This window comes from Xenopus tropicalis, chromosome 5 (assembly GCF_000004195.4).
Source record: "Xenopus tropicalis strain Nigerian chromosome 5, UCB_Xtro_10.0, whole genome shotgun sequence".
NCBI lineage: Eukaryota > Metazoa > Chordata > Amphibia > Anura > Pipidae > Xenopus > Xenopus tropicalis.
The window spans coordinates 11,821,839-11,841,362 of record NC_030681.2 but is presented as its reverse complement, the minus strand read 5'-3'; the positions used below and the strand labels follow the sequence as shown (position 1 = coordinate 11,841,362).

Genomic DNA, 19,524 nt, shown 5'->3' with positions numbered 1-19,524 from the left:
GAATGGGATTCGGCTGAATTCGGATATGGAATACGGATATGGAATACGGATATGGAATATGGATATGGAATACGGATATGGAATACGGATATGGAATACGGATATGGAATACGGATATGGAATACGGATAACACAAATGGATATATCAGTAAAGGGCGAAAACAGATGGGCCAATTGATTTCTGTGCACAGTTTAGCGGTGCCAATTAGTTGCTGCAACTATATTTTAAAAATTGTGGTGACTAATTGCCCCATCTGTCTTTGCCCAAAAGCAGAAGGTATATTCACTGGAGGGTTAGGCACCCCCAGCGATTATTAAACATTCTATACCATCACAAAGTTATGGTAAACATTACTTCAAATTCCTACCTAACACCCATATTGTAACTGTGTAACAAAATAACAAATTCATGTTCAGTTCTTTTTCTGATTCTGGGTTCATTCCTACTTTACTATTATTCAACTGTTCTAAGCCTTTATCAGACATCGATACAAACTTTATTAGCTGATAAAGGAATTCTGTTAATAAATATAGTATAGAGATAGTGATAAGGTTCCAACAAATGCAGTTAGCTTATTTTATATCACTGTACAAAGATCGTTCATCATTCACATCAGTCCCTGCCCCAGTGGAGCTTACAGACTAATTTCCCTATCACATTCACACACACACTAGGGTCAATTTCATCAGAAGCCAATTAACCTGCCTCCAGAGAACCCAGAGGATACCCACGCAGACATAGGGAGGACTTTTTGCATATAGTGCCCAGGTCGAAATACAATGCAGAAACCCAACAAGGCAAGGCAGCCGGGCTAACCACTGAGCCACCAGGTTCAGGATCTATTATCAAGCAAATCTGTTATCTAGAAAGATCTAAAAAAACAAAGAATTTCATTTACTACTCTGTCCTACTGATTATTTTCTCTGTACTCATGAAACAGAACCTTAATGCAAATTAAAGTATTATTAATGGTATAACAATCCTATTGGGTGTTTAGTGTTTAAATGCTTTAGGCATGGTGCTCAATATAAGATGTTCTAGTTTAAGCATTCCGCATAATAGATCCTATAGCAAAGGAAGGCTGCAGATAGTAAACAGCCCACTGCATGCTGGGGGCAAACTTAGCTCTCTCTCAGTGGAAAGGATCTGGCAGATCTTCACCTAGAAACTTCTCTCACCCTATCAGAATTGAAATGTAATTCACAATGGAGCTCAAGAGTGCTTTTTTTCTCTGCTGATTTATGAGGGAAAGATGCCAATTTTATTTTTATTCAGAATCTATATTGTTGGCAGGGAAAATGTTTATGAACAAGCACTTCAGTCTCCAAAGAAAACATTTCTTACAAGTACTGGTTAGCTACAACTGGATTTTTAGTGCAAATTAGCCGCCCTCAATTTAGAACTTACTCTTACGAAGAGGAGCTAATTTGATGGTAGGGTGTCCCTAGGCCCGTCACTACTAGCAAACATGCCCACCCCATTTCTACCACCTTGCATTAATGGGAACTGTGCAGGCAGATGATTCTGACAGCTATATAAATTTCCATCTCAGTCCTAGGCCTGGTCCTAGTGATTTCTGCAAATCAGGGCCTACTCCAAGTCCAGCAATCGGCCAGACATACCAACGGGAAGAACCTTGTTTCAACAAAACCAACATAGAACAATTCTAGAGTGGAAAGCACGTGTCGGATTAGGCGGGCGCCATTTTGTGTCATCAATAGGGGTAGAGGAACTTCACAGGACGCACTAACAAACGGAGGACTCCAGACCAGATGTCAACAATGGAACCCAGTGGAGGATCTGGTGAGAGCTTTCCAATCCTTGGGTAGAACAAGCGTGTCCCTTATCGGGACGGATAAGCAGAGCACCCCGGACTACACCTTAATACAAGGGTCTGAACACCCTGCTTGAGGGAGGGGATTGGTGCGGTTGATAGACTGAGCTCAAAATACCCCTGGCACATATCAATATATATTCTAAAAGCTCCTCTTATTGAAACAAACATACTGGCATATTATCCTTTCCTTTAAACTGTGGACAACAACTTTATGTGAAATTTGATGCAATTGTTTTTTTTTATTTTTCTCAGCTCGAGATTTGGCCCAATCTTTTGTGGAGGATTCAGCATTTGTCAAAATGGAAAAAATATTAAGTACATTTCTAATAACTGCATTAGTAGGGACTGTGAGGGTAAGGCTTATAGCACACAGGGAGGCAATTATATTATATTGTCACACACTGCAACATACAGCACTTATATTTGCCTATTTGTGTCTGTAAGTTCCCCTCCCATATAGATTGTAAGCTCTACGGGGCAGGGACCTCCATCCTCCTGTGTCTTTGACTCTTAACTTAGTGCAACTGTATGTTATATTCGTATTTATTGTTATACTTTGTATTTATCTATTATTATCTTAATAACCCCCTGTTTGTATTAATGTATTCTACTGTACAGCGCTGCGTACATAAGTAGCACTTTATAAATAAAGATATACATACATACATTTATTTGTATGTTTTCCCACCGGCAATTCACTTTCACAGATAGGCATAAACACGTTAAAACACAAAGCTCAATGCTGAGAAAGGCACAGGTAATTGTGTAATTACTGGCCTGCATTTATTAGTGACAAAGGCAAATACAATGAGCTTCACTCCCATGTTCCATTGCATCAGTAAAAACCCCATAGCAGAGCGGTGAGCTCCTAGCAAGGATCCCTCTAGCAGGCAGCTCTGCAGGAACAGCACTGTGTGTTCAGCGGAGCAAGCGATAAACTACTTTGCCTCCGTTTTTCCAATAAACATTACTCTACTTGGCATTTAAGACTATGCAACAAACAAAGGGACTCAATGAACAAATTGTTTATACACACAACAGGTTTCAAGCAATCTATTAGGAGGTATTTCAATTACTAGGGGTTCGGCGCTGACACACAATACCCCAGTAACTTTAGGGAGGGACACACCTTCATTAACCAATTGCTGGTGGAAATGCACCTTATAACGAGTACGGTAATGGCACACAAGGAAATTCTGGGCATTTTGCCACTAGAACCCTTAAAAAGAACCTTGGACAAGGAACAGAAAGCAGCGGCTGCCATTGAAAACAATAGGTGTTTGCCCACAGCAAAGTGCTCCCTGTGCCCCTGCCTCTAAGGAGATAAAAACCAAGGATATAAAAAGAAAAGGAGGAGCCCCAGGCCAGCCAGCGTCACTGCCTGCACTGCAACGAGGCATTAGGCTAATGTCCAACGGGGAGATTTAGTCGCTGCCATTTTTAAAAAGTGAGTTACAGCGACAAGTCGCTCGTCTTTTCCTAACAAGCGAGAACTCGCTTTTTAAAAATCGCAGCGACTAAATCTCCCTGTGGGACGTTAGCCTTAAGGTAAAAGTGAGCAGGGGAGGTGAGGGCAGACTAAGGGCGCCAGGTTGGATGTGGCCTCAGATTTATTTTTTTCATTTTAACATTATGTCACCAGAATTTATAATATAGTGTGTAACTGTGCATCAATAGGCCCCTCTCGTGCCAAGGCAGAACCCCCTGAACTGAACCCTTGACGCAAACCATATTGTTCATTTCCCAGGGTGCCCAGGCCATGTGACCTGTGCTCTGATAAACTTCAGGCACACTTTACTGCTGCGCTGCAAGTTGGAGTGATATCCCCCCATCCCCCCCAGCAGCTGATCAGCAGAACAATGGGAAGGGAGCAAGATAGCAGCTCCCAGTAGGTATCAGAATAGAACTCAATAGTAAGAAATCCAAGTCCGGCTTGGGACTCCTCCAGTTACATGGGAGTAGGAGAAACAATAGGTTAGCTGAAAGCAGTTCTAATGTGTAGCGCCGGCTCCTTCTAAAAGCTCAGACTCAGGCACACTTTACTGCTGCGCTGCAAGTTGGAGTGATATCCCCCCACTTCACCCCCAGCAGCCAATCAGCAGAACAACGGGAAGGGAGCAAGATAGCAGCTCCCAGTAGGTATCACAATAGCACTCAATAGTAAGAAATCCAAGTCTAGCTTGGGTTTACTGCTGCGCTGCAAGTTGGAGTTATATCCCCCCCCATCACCCCCAGCAGCCGATCAGCAGAACAATGGGAAGGGAGCAAGATAGCAGCTCCCAGTAAGTATCAGAATAGCACTCAATAGTAAGAAATCCAAGTTCGGCTTGGGACTCCTCCAGTTACATGGGAGTAGGAGAAACAGTAGGTTAGCTGAAAGCAGTTCTAATGGGTAGCGCTGGCTGAAAGCTCAGACTCAGGCACAAGGCACTGAGATGGCGCCTACACACCAATATTACAGCTACAAATACATTTGTTGGTACAAGAATAAAATGTTAAATGGCAAAGGGAATTATTTGCTGTGTAACAGTGTCATTAGTGTCATAGAAATAAAAAGTGCCCCATAAAAATCATAACAAAATCCCTTTAAATGTATTGGTTCTGGGCTAGGCAGGTTTAAAGCCACTCTGACTAATATTCAGACGCGAGGTTTGGCAGGGGGCCCATACTTAAGCGATATATTTTTAGGTTATACATACAATTTTAGGGGATCCTACAATGTACTTGGTGGTACAAGCTATCTCAAGGCTAAAATTTGACGTGATACTCCACCTTTTTTAAGCCGTATGCCTGCAACCTGCCGAGTTCCCCTTTAACTTAGGGTGACCAGATCAGTTGAAAATTCAGGGACACATCTAATAAATGCATTACATTTAATTGCAATCAGTGCAGCCCTTCGAGCTGGATTTTCAAAACATGTCCCTTCATTTTTAAGTGATCTGGTCACCCTACTTTCAATGATCTCTTACAATGATTTAGATGATGAAATAGTAAATTTGCAGTTGGTCTTATTTTTTTGTTGTTTTTGAACTACATTGCCATTTCATTCTACCCATAGCCTGCCTAAAATTAGCTGGTTCCTGGGAAAACTATGTAAATGCAATGTTCCCCTTCCCCCTTACTTTTTCCTTTCTGTACCCCCCCCCCCCCTATAAAAAATACTTTGAAAAAATAAAGAATTTGAAAAAAAAAAAAAAAAATTAGCTGGTTCCTCACTGACCCCAGCAATGCAAAATCACACACATTTTAAGGATATGTGTTTTATTATTAATGGCCACTTTTCTGTCTATTCAGAACCTCTCTTTTTCATCTTACAGCCTGTTGATCAAACCAGGGTTGTTAGGATTAGTGGGACCCTAGCAACAAAATAACAAAAAGTGAAATAATCTAAACAAGTTGCATAGTTTTCCAAACGGACAGCTGATCAGTAGGTCCCTATGGGTGAGAAGTGAGGTGCAATCATAATAACACTACACAAAATGCCATAGCTGAATGCTAACGAAGAGTTGGCCAATCAAATGAAAACTATGGGAAGTATGCAGCCAAAACTTCTTTGTATATTTGCTTTGGGAACGGTTGCTAAGCAGTTATATTGTTATAAATACATCTGTCGGAGCGTGCTACCTGTCAGGCCTCACCCGCTGGCAGAGAGTGGGAAATGCCAACTTCCTGTACAGCTGCTACATAATACCAAAGATTATATTAAACAAAAAGTCCAACGCTTCCTCGTCATATCAATGGGAAATAAACTCAAGGTATCACTGCCTACAAGAAACAGCAGGCCTTAGTCTCCTATCTGCACAGACTTTTACATTGATACTATATGAAAGCTGATTATACTGTTTATATAAGTTTATACTATATGAAAGGCTTAGACCAACTATAAGGGTTCTTACACACAGTGTAAGCCCACAACTTCTTAAAGAAATGATATGCGTCTATGAATATTGGCCCAGTAGAATGAGTGGAGGGGGGATATGAAAATTCTGGTATATTACAAACTGCCAATAACAATGAATAGTGATTACCTGCCCCTCATACTCACTGACCCCTCCCACCTGTGACTACCTGCCCCTGTATATTGACCCCCAGTCTGATTACATGCCCCTGTATTCTGACCCCATGCCCGTGAGTGCCTGCTAATATACACACTGACCCCCAGCTAGTGACTTCCTGTCCCTCATACTGGCTACTCATAGTCTGTAAATGTCACCCCCCCATACTTTCTGATCCCCAGCCTGTGACTAACTGCCTTTCAAATTGTCTGACCCCAACTTATAAGTAACTGCCTCTCACACTAACTGAACCCCAAACCCGTGAGTAGCTATCTGCCTCCCATACTGTACCCCAGCTGTTAGTAATTGCCTCTCACACTGACTGACCCCCCCAACCTGTGAGTAACTATCTGCCTGTCATACTGACCCCCACAACCTGTGAGTAACTATCTGCCTGTCGTACTGACCCCCAGCTGTTAGTAATTGCCTCTCACACTGACTGACCCCCCCAACCTGTGAGTAACTATCTGCCTCCCATACTGACCCCCAGCCTGTTAGTAACTGCCTCGGGTCACACTGACTGACCCCCCCCCCCCAACCTGTGAGTAACTATCTGCCTCCCATACTGACCCCCAGCTGTTAGTAATTGCCTCCCATACTGACCCCCAGCTGTTAGCAATTGCCTCTCACACTGACCCCCCCAACCAGTGAGCAACTATCTGCCTCTCATACCGACCCCCAGCTGTTAGTAATTGCCTCTCACACTGACTGACCCCCCCCGCCCCAACCTGTGAGTAACTGCCTCCCATACTGACCCCCCCCCAGCTGTGAGTAACTGCCTCCCATACTGACCCCCCCAGCTGTGAGTAACTGCCTCCCATACTGACTCCCCCCAGTTAGTAATTGCCTCTCACACTGACCCCCCCAGCTGTGAGTAACTGCCTCCCATACTGACCCCCCCAGCTGTGAGTAAGTGCCTCCCATACTGACTCCCCCCAGTTAGTAATTGCCTCTCACACTGACCCCCCCAGCTGTGAGTAACTGCCTCCCACACTGACCCCCCCAGCTGTGAGTAACTGCCTCCCATACTGACCCCCCCAGCTGTGAGTAACTGCCTCCCATACTGACCCCCCCAGCTGTGAGTAACTGCCTCCCATACTGACCCCCCCCCAGCTGTGAGTAACTGCCTCCCATACTGACCCCCCCCCAGTTAGTAATTGCCTCTCACACTGACCCCCCCCAGCTGTGAGTAACTACCCCCCATACTGACCCCCAGCTGTTAGTAACTGCCTCCCATACTGACCCCCAGCTGTTAGTAACTGCCTCCCATACTGACCCCCCCAGTTAGTAACTGCCTCCCATACTGACCCCCCCAGTTAGTAACTGCCTCCCATACTGACCCCCCCAGTTAGTAACTGCCTCCCATACTGACCCCCCCAGTTAGTAACTGCCTCCCATACTGACCCCCCCAGTTAGTAACTGCCTCCCATACTGACCCCCCAGTTAGTAACTGCCTCCCATACTGACCCCCCAGTTAGTAACTGCCTCCCATACTGACCCCCCCAGTTAGTAACTGCCTCCCATACTGACCCCCCCAGTTAGTAATTGCCTCCCATACTGACCCCCCCAGTTAGTAATTGCCTCCCATACTGACCCCCCCAGTTAGTAATTGCCTCCCATACTGACCCCCCCAGTAGTAATTGCCTCCCATACTGACCCCCCCAGTTAGTAATTGCCTCCCATACTGACCCCCCAGTTAGTAATTGCCTCCCATACTGACCCCCCAGTTAGTAATTGCCTCTCACACAGACTTGACACCAGGGCCCTTTCCAAAGCAGAATACAGTGTCAGTTGACGGCAGAGCTGCGCCAGGCAATACAGGAAACAAGCCAGGCGAGTAGCCCAGCACGGAGGCCCCCGGGCAGTTCGGCCCCAGCCCAGCTCCCTGCCCCCGGCACCACCCTGGCAGCCCCCCGGCCACTCACCAGCTGGTCCCCTTATTGGCGCGGGTGTGTTTCTTGGCCACGCCCACCATGAACAAAGCTTGCGGAGCCCCCGGCCCTATGTCAGGCTCAGGCTGGGGCAGCGGGCACAGGCACCATGGCGCTTCCGGGGAGAGAAGGCCGGAAGCCGGCATGTACCATTGTGCTCATAGAGCCCGAAAGGCTAAAGCCGGATAAAGCCCCGCACTGAGCACCTAGCCGCCTGGAACGGGCGATACAGGGGTCAGTCGCAGCAATCCCGGCCTTTTTACTTGTCCCCGTTGCCTCTAGTAGAACGCAGCCTAATGTCTCCCCCCGCAGCCTTGGTACGTTCCTGTCTCCATGGAGACGCGTCCGTACTGCTGTGCCAGACATGGCAGCCCTGGGGAGCGTACGGGAGCGCTTGGGAGAGCTCAGACTGGAGTACATTGTAGCGCACAGGTACTGTGCTGGGAATAGCATTGCCTTCCTCTCCCCACAGCCGGGCTCCGGGCTCCGGGCACTGCAATCAGTAACTTTACTGCCTCCAAACTCATAGTAACTCCTCCAAGCGAATTCCCTGACTCGGCAAAACTCCTTCAGAATCCCTCAAAACTCTTCCCTTACCTTCTTATCTCATTTACTCATCTCCTCCCAATTTATATATTACTTACCCCCCCTAATCTCCCCCTCTGACTCTATAAACTCACTTACCCCCCTAATCTCCCCCTCTGACTCTATAAACTCACTAACCCCCCTAATCTCCCCCTCTGACTCTATAAACTCACTTACCCCCCTAATCTCCCCCTCTGACTCTATAAACTCACTAACCCCCCTAATCTCACCCTCTGACTCTATAAACTCACTAACCCCCCTAATCTCCCCCTCTGACTCTATAAACTCACTTACCCCCCTAATCTCCCCCTCTGACTCTATAAACTCACTAACCCCCCTAATCTCCCCCTCTGACTCTATAAACTCACTAACCCCCCTAATCTCCCCCTCTGACTCTATAAACTCACTTACCCCACTAATCTCCCCCTCTGACTCTATAAACTCACTAACCCCCCTAATCTCCCCCTCTGACTCTATAAACTCACTAACCCCCCTAAACTCACCCTCTGACTCTATAAACTCACTAACCCCCCTAAACTCACCCTCTGACTCTATAAACTCACTAACCCCCCTAAACTCACCCTCTGACTCTATAAACTCACTAACCCCCCTAAACTCACCCTCTGACTCTATAAACTCACTTACCCCCCTAATCTCCCCCTCTGACTCTATAAACTCACTAACCCCCCTAATCTCCCCCTCTGACTCTATAAACTCACTTACCCCCCTAATCTCCCCCTCTGACTCTATAAACTCACTTACCCCCCTAATCTCACCCTCTGACTCTATAAACTCACTAACCCCCCTAAACTCACCCTCTGACTCTCTAAACTCAATAACCCCTCTAAACTCCCCCTCTGACTCTATAAACTTAATAACCCCCCTAAACTCACCCTCTGACTCTCTAAACTCAATAACCCCCCCTAAACTCACCCTCTGACTCTATAAACTCACTAACCCCCCTAAACTCACCCTCTGACTCTCTAAACTCAATAACCCCTCTAAACTCCCCCTCTGACTCTATAAACTTAATAACCCCCCTAAACTCACCCTCTGACTCTCTAAACTCAATAACCCCCCCTAAACTCACCCTCTGACTCTATAAACTTAATAACCCCCCTAAACTCACCCTCTTACTCTCTGAACTCACTTACCCCCCTAAACTCCCTCTCTGAACTCAATAACCCCCTAAACTCCCCCTCTGACTCTCTGAACTCAATAACCCCCTAAACTCACCCTCTGACTCTATAAACTCGCTAACCCCCCTAATCTCACCCTCTGACTCTCTGAACTCACTGACCCCCCTAAACTCACCCTCTGACTCTATAATCTCAATAACCCCCCCTAAACTCACCCTCTGACTCTCTGAACTCAATAACCCCCCTAAAGTCACCCTCTGACTCTATAATCTCAATAACCCCCCTAAACTCACCCTCTGACTCTATCATCTCAATAACCCCCCTAAACTCACCTTCTGACTCTATCATCTCAATAACCCCCCTAAACTCACCCTCTGACTCTATAAGCTCAATAACCCCCCTAAACTCACCCTCTGACTCTATAATCTCAATAACCCCCCTAAACTCACCCTCTGACTCTATAAGCTCACTAACTCCCCTAAACTCACCCTCTGACTCTATAAGCACAATAACCCCCCTAAACTCACCCTCTGACTCTATAAGCTCAATAACCCCCCTAAACTCACCCTCTGACTCTATAAGCTCACTAACCCCCCTAAACTCACCCTCTGACTCTATAATCTCAATAACCCCCCTAAACTCACCCTCTGACTCTATAATCTCAATAACCCCCCTAAACTCACCCTCTGACTCTATAATCTCAATAACCCCCCTAAACTCACCCTCTGACTCTATAATCTCAATAACCCCCCTAAACTCACCCTCTGACTCTATAATCTCAATAACCCCCCTAAACTCACCCTCTGACTCTATCATCTCAATAACCCCCCTAAACTCACCTTCTGACTCTATCATCTCAATAACCCCCCTAAACTCACCCTCTGACTCTATAAGCTCAATAACCCCCCTAAACTCACCCTCTGACTCTATAATCTCAATAACCCCCCTAAACTCACCCTCTGACTCTATAAGCTCACTAACTCCCCTAAACTCACCCTCTGACTCTATAAGCACAATAACCCCCCTAAACTCACCCTCTGACTCTATAAGCTCAATAACCCCCCTAAACTCACCCTCTGACTCTATAAGCTCACTAACCCCCCTAAACTCACCCTCTGACTCTATAATCTCAATAACCCCCCTAAACTCACCCTCTGACTCTATAATCTCAATAACCCCCCTAAACTCACCCTCTGACTCTATAATCTCAATAACCCCCCTAAACTCACCCTCTGACTCTATAATCTCAATAACCCCCCTAAACTCACCCTCTGACTCTATAATCTCAATAACCCCCCTAAACTCACCCTCTGATTCTATAAACTCAATAACCCCCCTAAACTCACCCTCTGATTCTATAAGCTCAATAACCCCCTTAAACTCACCCTCTGACTCTATAAGCTCACTAACCCCCCTAAACTCACCCTCTGACTCTATAAACTCACTTACCCCCCTAATCTCCCCCTCTGACTCTATAAACTCACTAACCCCCCTAATCTCACCCTCTGACTCTATAAACTCACTAACCCCCCTAATCTCCCCCTCTGACTCTATAAACTCACTTACCCCCCTAATCTCCCCCTCTGACTCTATAAACTCACTAACCCCCCTAATCTCCCCCTCTGACTCTATAAACTCACTAACCCCCCTAATCTCCCCCTCTGACTCTATAAACTCACTTACCCCACTAATCTCCCCCTCTGACTCTATAAACTCACTAACCCCCCTAATCTCCCCCTCTGACTCTATAAACTCACTAACCCCCCTAAACTCACCCTCTGACTCTATAAACTCACTAACCCCCCTAAACTCACCCTCTGACTCTATAAACTCACTAACCCCCCTAAACTCACCCTCTGACTCTATAAACTCACTAACCCCCCTAAACTCACCCTCTGACTCTATAAACTCACTTACCCCCCTAATCTCCCCCTCTGACTCTATAAACTCACTAACCCCCCTAATCTCCCCCTCTGACTCTATAAACTCACTTACCCCCCTAATCTCCCCCTCTGACTCTATAAACTCACTTACCCCCCTAATCTCACCCTCTGACTCTATAAACTCACTAACCCCCCTAAACTCACCCTCTGACTCTCTAAACTCAATAACCCCTCTAAACTCCCCCTCTGACTCTATAAACTTAATAACCCCCCTAAACTCACCCTCTGACTCTCTAAACTCAATAACCCCCCCTAAACTCACCCTCTGACTCTATAAACTCACTAACCCCCCTAAACTCACCCTCTGACTCTCTAAACTCAATAACCCCTCTAAACTCCCCCTCTGACTCTATAAACTTAATAACCCCCCTAAACTCACCCTCTGACTCTCTAAACTCAATAACCCCCCCTAAACTCACCCTCTGACTCTATAAACTTAATAACCCCCCTAAACTCACCCTCTTACTCTCTGAACTCACTTACCCCCCTAAACTCCCTCTCTGAACTCAATAACCCCCTAAACTCCCCCTCTGACTCTCTGAACTCAATAACCCCCTAAACTCACCCTCTGACTCTATAAACTCGCTAACCCCCCTAATCTCACCCTCTGACTCTCTGAACTCACTGACCCCCCTAAACTCACCCTCTGACTCTATAATCTCAATAACCCCCCCTAAACTCACCCTCTGACTCTCTGAACTCAATAACCCCCCTAAAGTCACCCTCTGACTCTATAATCTCAATAACCCCCCTAAACTCACCCTCTGACTCTATCATCTCAATAACCCCCCTAAACTCACCTTCTGACTCTATCATCTCAATAACCCCCCTAAACTCACCCTCTGACTCTATAAGCTCAATAACCCCCCTAAACTCACCCTCTGACTCTATAATCTCAATAACCCCCCTAAACTCACCCTCTGACTCTATAAGCTCACTAACTCCCCTAAACTCACCCTCTGACTCTATAAGCACAATAACCCCCCTAAACTCACCCTCTGACTCTATAAGCTCAATAACCCCCCTAAACTCACCCTCTGACTCTATAAGCTCACTAACCCCCCTAAACTCACCCTCTGACTCTATAATCTCAATAACCCCCCTAAACTCACCCTCTGACTCTATAATCTCAATAACCCCCCTAAACTCACCTTCTGACTCTATCATCTCAATAACCCCCCTAAACTCACCCTCTGACTCTATAAGCTCAATAACCCCCCTAAACTCACCCTCTGACTCTATAATCTCAATAACCCCCCTAAACTCACCCTCTGACTCTATAAGCTCACTAACTCCCCTAAACTCACCCTCTGACTCTATAAGCACAATAACCCCCCTAAACTCACCCTCTGACTCTATAAGCTCAATAACCCCCCTAAACTCACCCTCTGACTCTATAAGCTCACTAACCCCCCTAAACTCACCCTCTGACTCTATAATCTCAATAACCCCCCTAAACTCACCCTCTGACTCTATAATCTCAATAACCCCCCTAAACTCACCCTCTGACTCTATAATCTCAATAACCCCCCTAAACTCACCCTCTGACTCTATAATCTCAATAACCCCCCTAAACTCACCCTCTGACTCTATAATCTCAATAACCCCCCTAAACTCACCCTCTGATTCTATAAACTCAATAACCCCCCTAAACTCACCCTCTGATTCTATAAGCTCAATAACCCCCTTAAACTCACCCTCTGACTCTATAAACTCACTAACCCCCCTAAACTCACCCTCTGACTCTATAAACTCACTTACCCCCCTAATCTCCCCCTCTGACTCTATAAACTCACTAACCCCCCTAATCTCACCCTCTGACTCTATAAACTCACTAACCCCCCTAATCTCCCCCTCTGACTCTATAAACTCACTTACCCCCCTAATCTCCCCCTCTGACTCTATAAACTCACTAACCCCCCTAATCTCCCCCTCTGACTCTATAAACTCACTAACCCCCCTAATCTCCCCCTCTGACTCTATAAACTCACTTACCCCACTAATCTCCCCCTCTGACTCTATAAACTCACTAACCCCCCTAATCTCCCCCTCTGACTCTATAAACTCACTAACCCCCCTAAACTCACCCTCTGACTCTATAAACTCACTAACCCCCCTAAACTCACCCTCTGACTCTATAAACTCACTAACCCCCCTAAACTCACCCTCTGACTCTATAAACTCACTAACCCCCCTAAACTCACCCTCTGACTCTATAAACTCACTAACCCCCCTAAACTCACCCTCTGACTCTATAAACTCACTTACCCCCCTAATCTCCCCCTCTGACTCTATAAACTCACTAACCCCCCTAATCTCCCCCTCTGACTCTATAAACTCACTTACCCCCCTAATCTCCCCCTCTGACTCTATAAACTCACTTACCCCCCTAATCTCACCCTCTGACTCTATAAACTCACTAACCCCCCTAAACTCACCCTCTGACTCTCTAAACTCAATAACCCCTCTAAACTCCCCCTCTGACTCTATAAACTTAATAACCCCCCTAAACTCACCCTCTGACTCTCTAAACTCAATAACCCCCCCTAAACTCACCCTCTGACTCTATAAACTCACTAACCCCCCTAAACTCACCCTCTGACTCTCTAAACTCAATAACCCCTCTAAACTCCCCCTCTGACTCTATAAACTTAATAACCCCCCTAAACTCACCCTCTGACTCTCTAAACTCAATAACCCCCCTAAACTCACCCTCTGACTCTATAAACTTAATAACCCCCCTAAACTCACCCTCTTACTCTCTGAACTCACTTACCCCCCTAAACTCCCTCTCTGAACTCAATAACCCCCTAAACTCCCCCTCTGACTCTCTGAACTCAATAACCCCCTAAACTCACCCTCTGACTCTATAAACTCGCTAACCCCCCTAATCTCACCCTCTGACTCTCTGAACTCACTGACCCCCCTAAACTCACCCTCTGACTCTATAATCTCAATAACCCCCCCTAAACTCACCCTCTGACTCTCTGAACTCAATAACCCCCCTAAAGTCACCCTCTGACTCTATAATCTCAATAACCCCCCTAAACTCACCCTCTGACTCTATCATCTCAATAACCCCCCTAAACTCACCTTCTGACTCTATCATCTCAATAACCCCCCTAAACTCACCCTCTGACTCTATAAGCTCAATAACCCCCCTAAACTCACCCTCTGACTCTATAATCTCAATAACCCCCCTAAACTCACCCTCTGACTCTATAAGCTCACTAACTCCCCTAAACTCACCCTCTGACTCTATAAGCACAATAACCCCCCTAAACTCACCCTCTGACTCTATAAGCTCAATAACCCCCCTAAACTCACCCTCTGACTCTATAAGCTCACTAACCCCCCTAAACTCACCCTCTGACTCTATAATCTCAATAACCCCCCTAAACTCACCCTCTGACTCTATAATCTCAATAACCCCCCTAAACTCACCCTCTGACTCTATAATCTCAATAACCCCCCTAAACTCACCCTCTGACTCTATAATCTCAATAACCCCCCTAAACTCACCCTCTGACTCTATAATCTCAATAACCCCCCTAAACTCACCCTCTGACTCTATCATCTCAATAACCCCCCTAAACTCACCTTCTGACTCTATCATCTCAATAACCCCCCTAAACTCACCCTCTGACTCTATAAGCTCAATAACCCCCCTAAACTCACCCTCTGACTCTATAATCTCAATAACCCCCCTAAACTCACCCTCTGACTCTATAAGCTCACTAACTCCCCTAAACTCACCCTCTGACTCTATAAGCACAATAACCCCCCTAAACTCACCCTCTGACTCTATAAGCTCAATAACCCCCCTAAACTCACCCTCTGACTCTATAAGCTCAATAACCCCCCTAAACTCACCCTCTGACTCTATAATCTCAATAACCCCCCTAAACTCACCCTCTGACTCTATAATCTCAATAACCCCCCTAAACTCACCCTCTGACTCTATAATCTCAATAACCCCCCTAAACTCACCCTCTGACTCTATAATCTCAATAACCCCCCTAAAGTCACCCTCTGATTCTATAAACTCAATAACCCCCCTAAACTCACCCTCTGATTCTATAAGCTCAATAACCCCCCTAAACTCACCCTCTGACTCTATAAGCTCACTAACCCCCCTAAACTCACCCTCTGACTCTATAAGCTCACTAACCCCCCTAAACTCACCCTCTGACTCTATAATCTCTATAACCCCCCTAAACTCACCCTCTGACTCTATAATCCCAATAACCCCCCTAAACTCACCCTCTGACTCTATAATCTCAATAACCCCCCTAAACTCACCCTCTGACTCTATAATCTCAATAACCCCCCTAAATTCACCCTCTGACTCTATAAGCTCACTAACCCTCCTAAACTCACCCTCTGACTCTATAATCTCAATAACCCCCCTAAACTCACCCTCTGACTCTCTGAACTCACTAACCCCCCTAAACTCACCCTCTGACTCTATAATCTCAATAACCCCCCTAAACTCACCCTCTGACTCTATAATCTCAATAACCCCCCTAAACTCACCCTCTAACTCTATAAACTCAATAACCCCCCTAAACTCACCCTCTGATTCTATAAGCTCAATAACCCCCCTAAACTCACCCTCTAACTCTATAAGCTCACTAACCCCCCTAAACTCACCCTTTGATTCTATAAGCTCAATTACCCCCCTAAACTCACCCTCTGACTCTAAACTCACTAACCCCCCTAAATTCCCCCTCTGACTCTAAACTCACTAACCCCCCTAAACTCACCCTCTGACTCTATAAGATCAGTAACCCCCCTAAACTCACCCTCTGACTCTCTAAACTCACCCCCCTAAACTCACCCTCTGACTCTTTAAACTCACTTACCCCCCTAAACTCACCCTCTGACTCTATAAACTCACTTACCCCCCTAAACTCACCCTCTGACTCTATAAGCTCACTTACCCCCCTAAACTCACCCTCTGACTCTCTAAACTCACTAACCCCCCTAAACTCACTTTCTTACTCTCTAAACTTACTAACCCCCCTAAATTTGTTCATAATCCACCATACTCACTCACTAACAGCCCAAACTCACTAATCTTACTTGCCGCGGGCAACTAATCTCCCCGCCTTCAGAGGAAGCTTCGGGAGACTTCGGCAAATCGTAGCAACGCATATGCCATCCCACTGCCGATTTACATTCTTGCTGGTGGTATGGCATTGCGGGGAGATTAGTCACACTTGATCTCTGACCTATCCAAGGGGTTGTTTCTGATTAATATTGATCTGTTTATCGTGGAGATGCCTATGTGCATCTTCCACTGCCTGCCCCTTTTAAAGGATAAGTAAGCCTTTTATTTTAAAATCCCCTAAAGTTATTCTAAACATCCCCCAGAATAACATACCTTTCTCCCTGTAGCAGATTTATTTTGTTTCGCTATAACAAGCAGCTGAACTGCAGCTCTTTTAATGACTTCCATGTCTTGCATGAAGCTCCGCCCCCTTTTGCTTTCTGAACGTTCCTTCTCCCTCCGACCATGAAGATTTTAAAGAGGTGCCTGCTGGGCACGTTCTCTTCCTCTACTCCAATTAAAATCAATCAGGCATACCCAGTAGGCAAGTCTTTAAGGTCTTCATAGTTGAGAGAGTGTTCAAAAAGCTTAAGGGGGCGGAACTTCAAGCAATACAAGGAAGTCGGTAAAAGAGCTGTAGTTGAACTGGCTGTAATCGAGAAACAAAATAAGGCAGGGAGAAAGGCATGTTATTCTGGGGGATGTACAGGGCAATTTTAGAGATTTTTTTAAAAAATGGTTTCCTTATTCTTTAAATCACGTGCTGCCCAACACTAGCAGTGCTCGTGATTTAAAGAATCTTGCATTCCGCAAGTCTTTACGCTCCAAAATGGAGCACAGAGTTCTGCGGCTATTTCTGCAGTGGCACAGTGCAAAAGAATGGCCAACTGCACAGGGCCTTGTAAACAAGCCCTTTGGTCTGCTAGTAGCTCTCTGCAAAATGAATTCTCTTGGATTAAATACTATCTCCTCCATTCCCAGATTAGCCGAAGATAACAGGCTGAAAGAATATAATGCCGCCGTGGCTATCCAGAGCTGGTTTAGAGGATGCCAAGTTCGGGCTTACCTAAGGTAAAATCTGTCTTTCTTATTGTGTAGTTGAGAGTTGTGGGGATTTTTGCCTCCATGCCCTCTCTATATGCCTGAACGCAGGCAGCGCTGGATTCATCTGGTGTTCCGAAACGGAGTGCAGAGTGCTGCAGCAATTCATCAATGTATCAAAGTTCAAGTAAAGAAAAAGGTTCCTGCCCTGCAGTTCAGTTCCAGTATTTCCCATAGACTTCAATAAAGTTTTCATGTGATAAATCAATATTTGTGTGATACAATCTATTTACCAAGCTGAAAGGGCTCAGTCTCTGCTAGTTGTGACGTCTCTATTGAGCCGCTTAGTTGTCTCTTTCCTTGTGTCATCTTAAAGGAGAAGGAAAGGCATTTTGGCATTTTACTGCCAATAGATTTGCCACATTAGTGCCACCTAGAATAATATATTTATTCAGCAGAAAGCTTTACTATACCTGAGTAAAGAGCCCTAGAAACTCCTTCTGATAGCAGCTGCCATTTTAGCTTGGTCTTGGTAGCTTCCTTCTGCAGTTATAGCCGTTAGGATCTCAGGTCACACATTCCTAAGGGTGGGGGAAGTGAGTTCTTATGGGAGGGGGGAGCAGGAGACGGGAGGGAGGGAGAGAGGAGAGAACTGGGAGCCCTAAAAAGTAGGAAGTCTGATACTGAAGAACATGTTCCCTAAAAAGGAGACAAGAAATCCTGTGTTTCTTTTGATAGAGGACTCAGTGCAGCTTTTCTGTGAGTGTTTATGGCTGTATTTACATAGACCTTTCTGATAAAGCTTTCTTACTGGCCCTCAAAGAGGACTGCTCTCAAAGTGCATATGCTGCAGAGAAACAACGTTTAATTACAGAGCATTTGTTCTGTTGCCCATCAGGCTAAAATTCCATCTATTAATAGGCAGGAGCACACAAAGTAGATTATCCACTTTCCTCCACCCGCTCCTTACCGTAGCTCCATTCACAGGTATGGCATCAGCGTGGGTGGAGCTACAGGGAGCAGATATTGACGCAGAAAGGAGAATGTATGCTCTTTTACATCTGCTCAGTTTAGTTCCACACGGGCCAACTCCATGCCTGTGAATGGAACTATGGGAAGGAGTGCATGACAGTGGATCTGCTTTCCTCCTCCTGGATGAAAAACACAGGCAGAGGAAAGCAGACAATCCACTTTGTGTGTCCCTGTCCTTAAGCAGCTGCAAGAGATAACCAAAAGTGCAAATGAGCCTGATCAGAATGGTAGGTAGCGTTATTACACAGGCATGGCAAGTGGGGTTAAAAGTAGGGTACTATTATGGGACCTGTTATCCAGAATGATAAGGACCTGGGGATTTCCAGATAAGGGGTATTTCTGGATCTCTGTACTTTAAGCCTATTAAAATCAATTACATATTAAATAAACCCAATAGGATTGTTTTGCCTTCAGTAAGGATTAGTTATATCTTAGTTGGGATCAAGTACAGGTACTGTTTTATTATTACAGAGAAAAGGGAATCATTTAACCATTAAATAAACCCAATAGGATTGTTCTGCCCCCAATAAGGGGTAATTATATCTTAGTTGGGATCAAGTACAGGTACTGTTTTATTATTACAGAGAAAAGGGAATCATTTAACCATTAAATAAACCCAATAGGATTGTTCTGCCCCCAATAAGGGGTAATTATATCTTAGTTGGGATCAAGTACAGGTACTGTTTTATTATTACAGAGAAAAGGGAATCATTTAACCATTAAATAAACCCAATAGGGCTGTTCTGCCCCCAATAAGGGGTAATTATATCTTAGTTGGGATCAAGTACAGGTACTGTTTTATTATTACAGAGAAAAGGGAATCATTTAACCATTAAATAAACCCAATAGGATTGTTCTGCCCCCAATAAGGGGTAATTATATCTTAGTTGGGATCAAGTACAGGTAC

General features: G+C 45.4%; 2 protein-coding genes across 6 annotated transcripts in view; one reads left to right on the top strand and one right to left on the bottom strand.

The window, feature by feature from the left end:
- Positions 1 to 7,968, bottom strand: part of gpatch2 (G-patch domain containing 2) — an 86,337-nt gene extending 78,369 nt beyond the window's left edge. Inside the window, exon 1 of one of the 4 annotated variants that reach the window (XM_002936022.5) lies at positions 7,819 to 7,968. In XM_002936022.5, the coding sequence (XP_002936068.3) occupies positions 7,819 to 7,868 (50 nt within the window). In that variant the 5' untranslated portion in view covers positions 7,869 to 7,968. Of the gene's footprint in view, positions 1 to 7,550; positions 7,576 to 7,613; positions 7,794 to 7,818 lie in introns of those variants that run through there. The other 3 variants (XM_004914788.4, XM_018094111.2, XM_004914787.4) reach the window with 3 other exon arrangements.
- A 179-nt stretch (positions 7,969 to 8,147) lies between these two features.
- The window catches only part of spata17 (spermatogenesis associated 17), a 117,898-nt gene continuing 106,521 nt past the window's right edge, over positions 8,148 to 19,524 (top strand). For both annotated transcript variants that reach the window (XM_031901878.1, XM_031901879.1), the window contains exons 1-2: positions 8,148 to 8,256; positions 17,526 to 17,615. In XM_031901878.1, the coding sequence (XP_031757738.1) occupies positions 8,189 to 8,256; positions 17,526 to 17,615 (158 nt within the window). In that variant the 5' untranslated portion in view covers positions 8,148 to 8,188. The remainder of the gene's footprint in view (positions 8,257 to 17,525; positions 17,616 to 19,524) is intronic.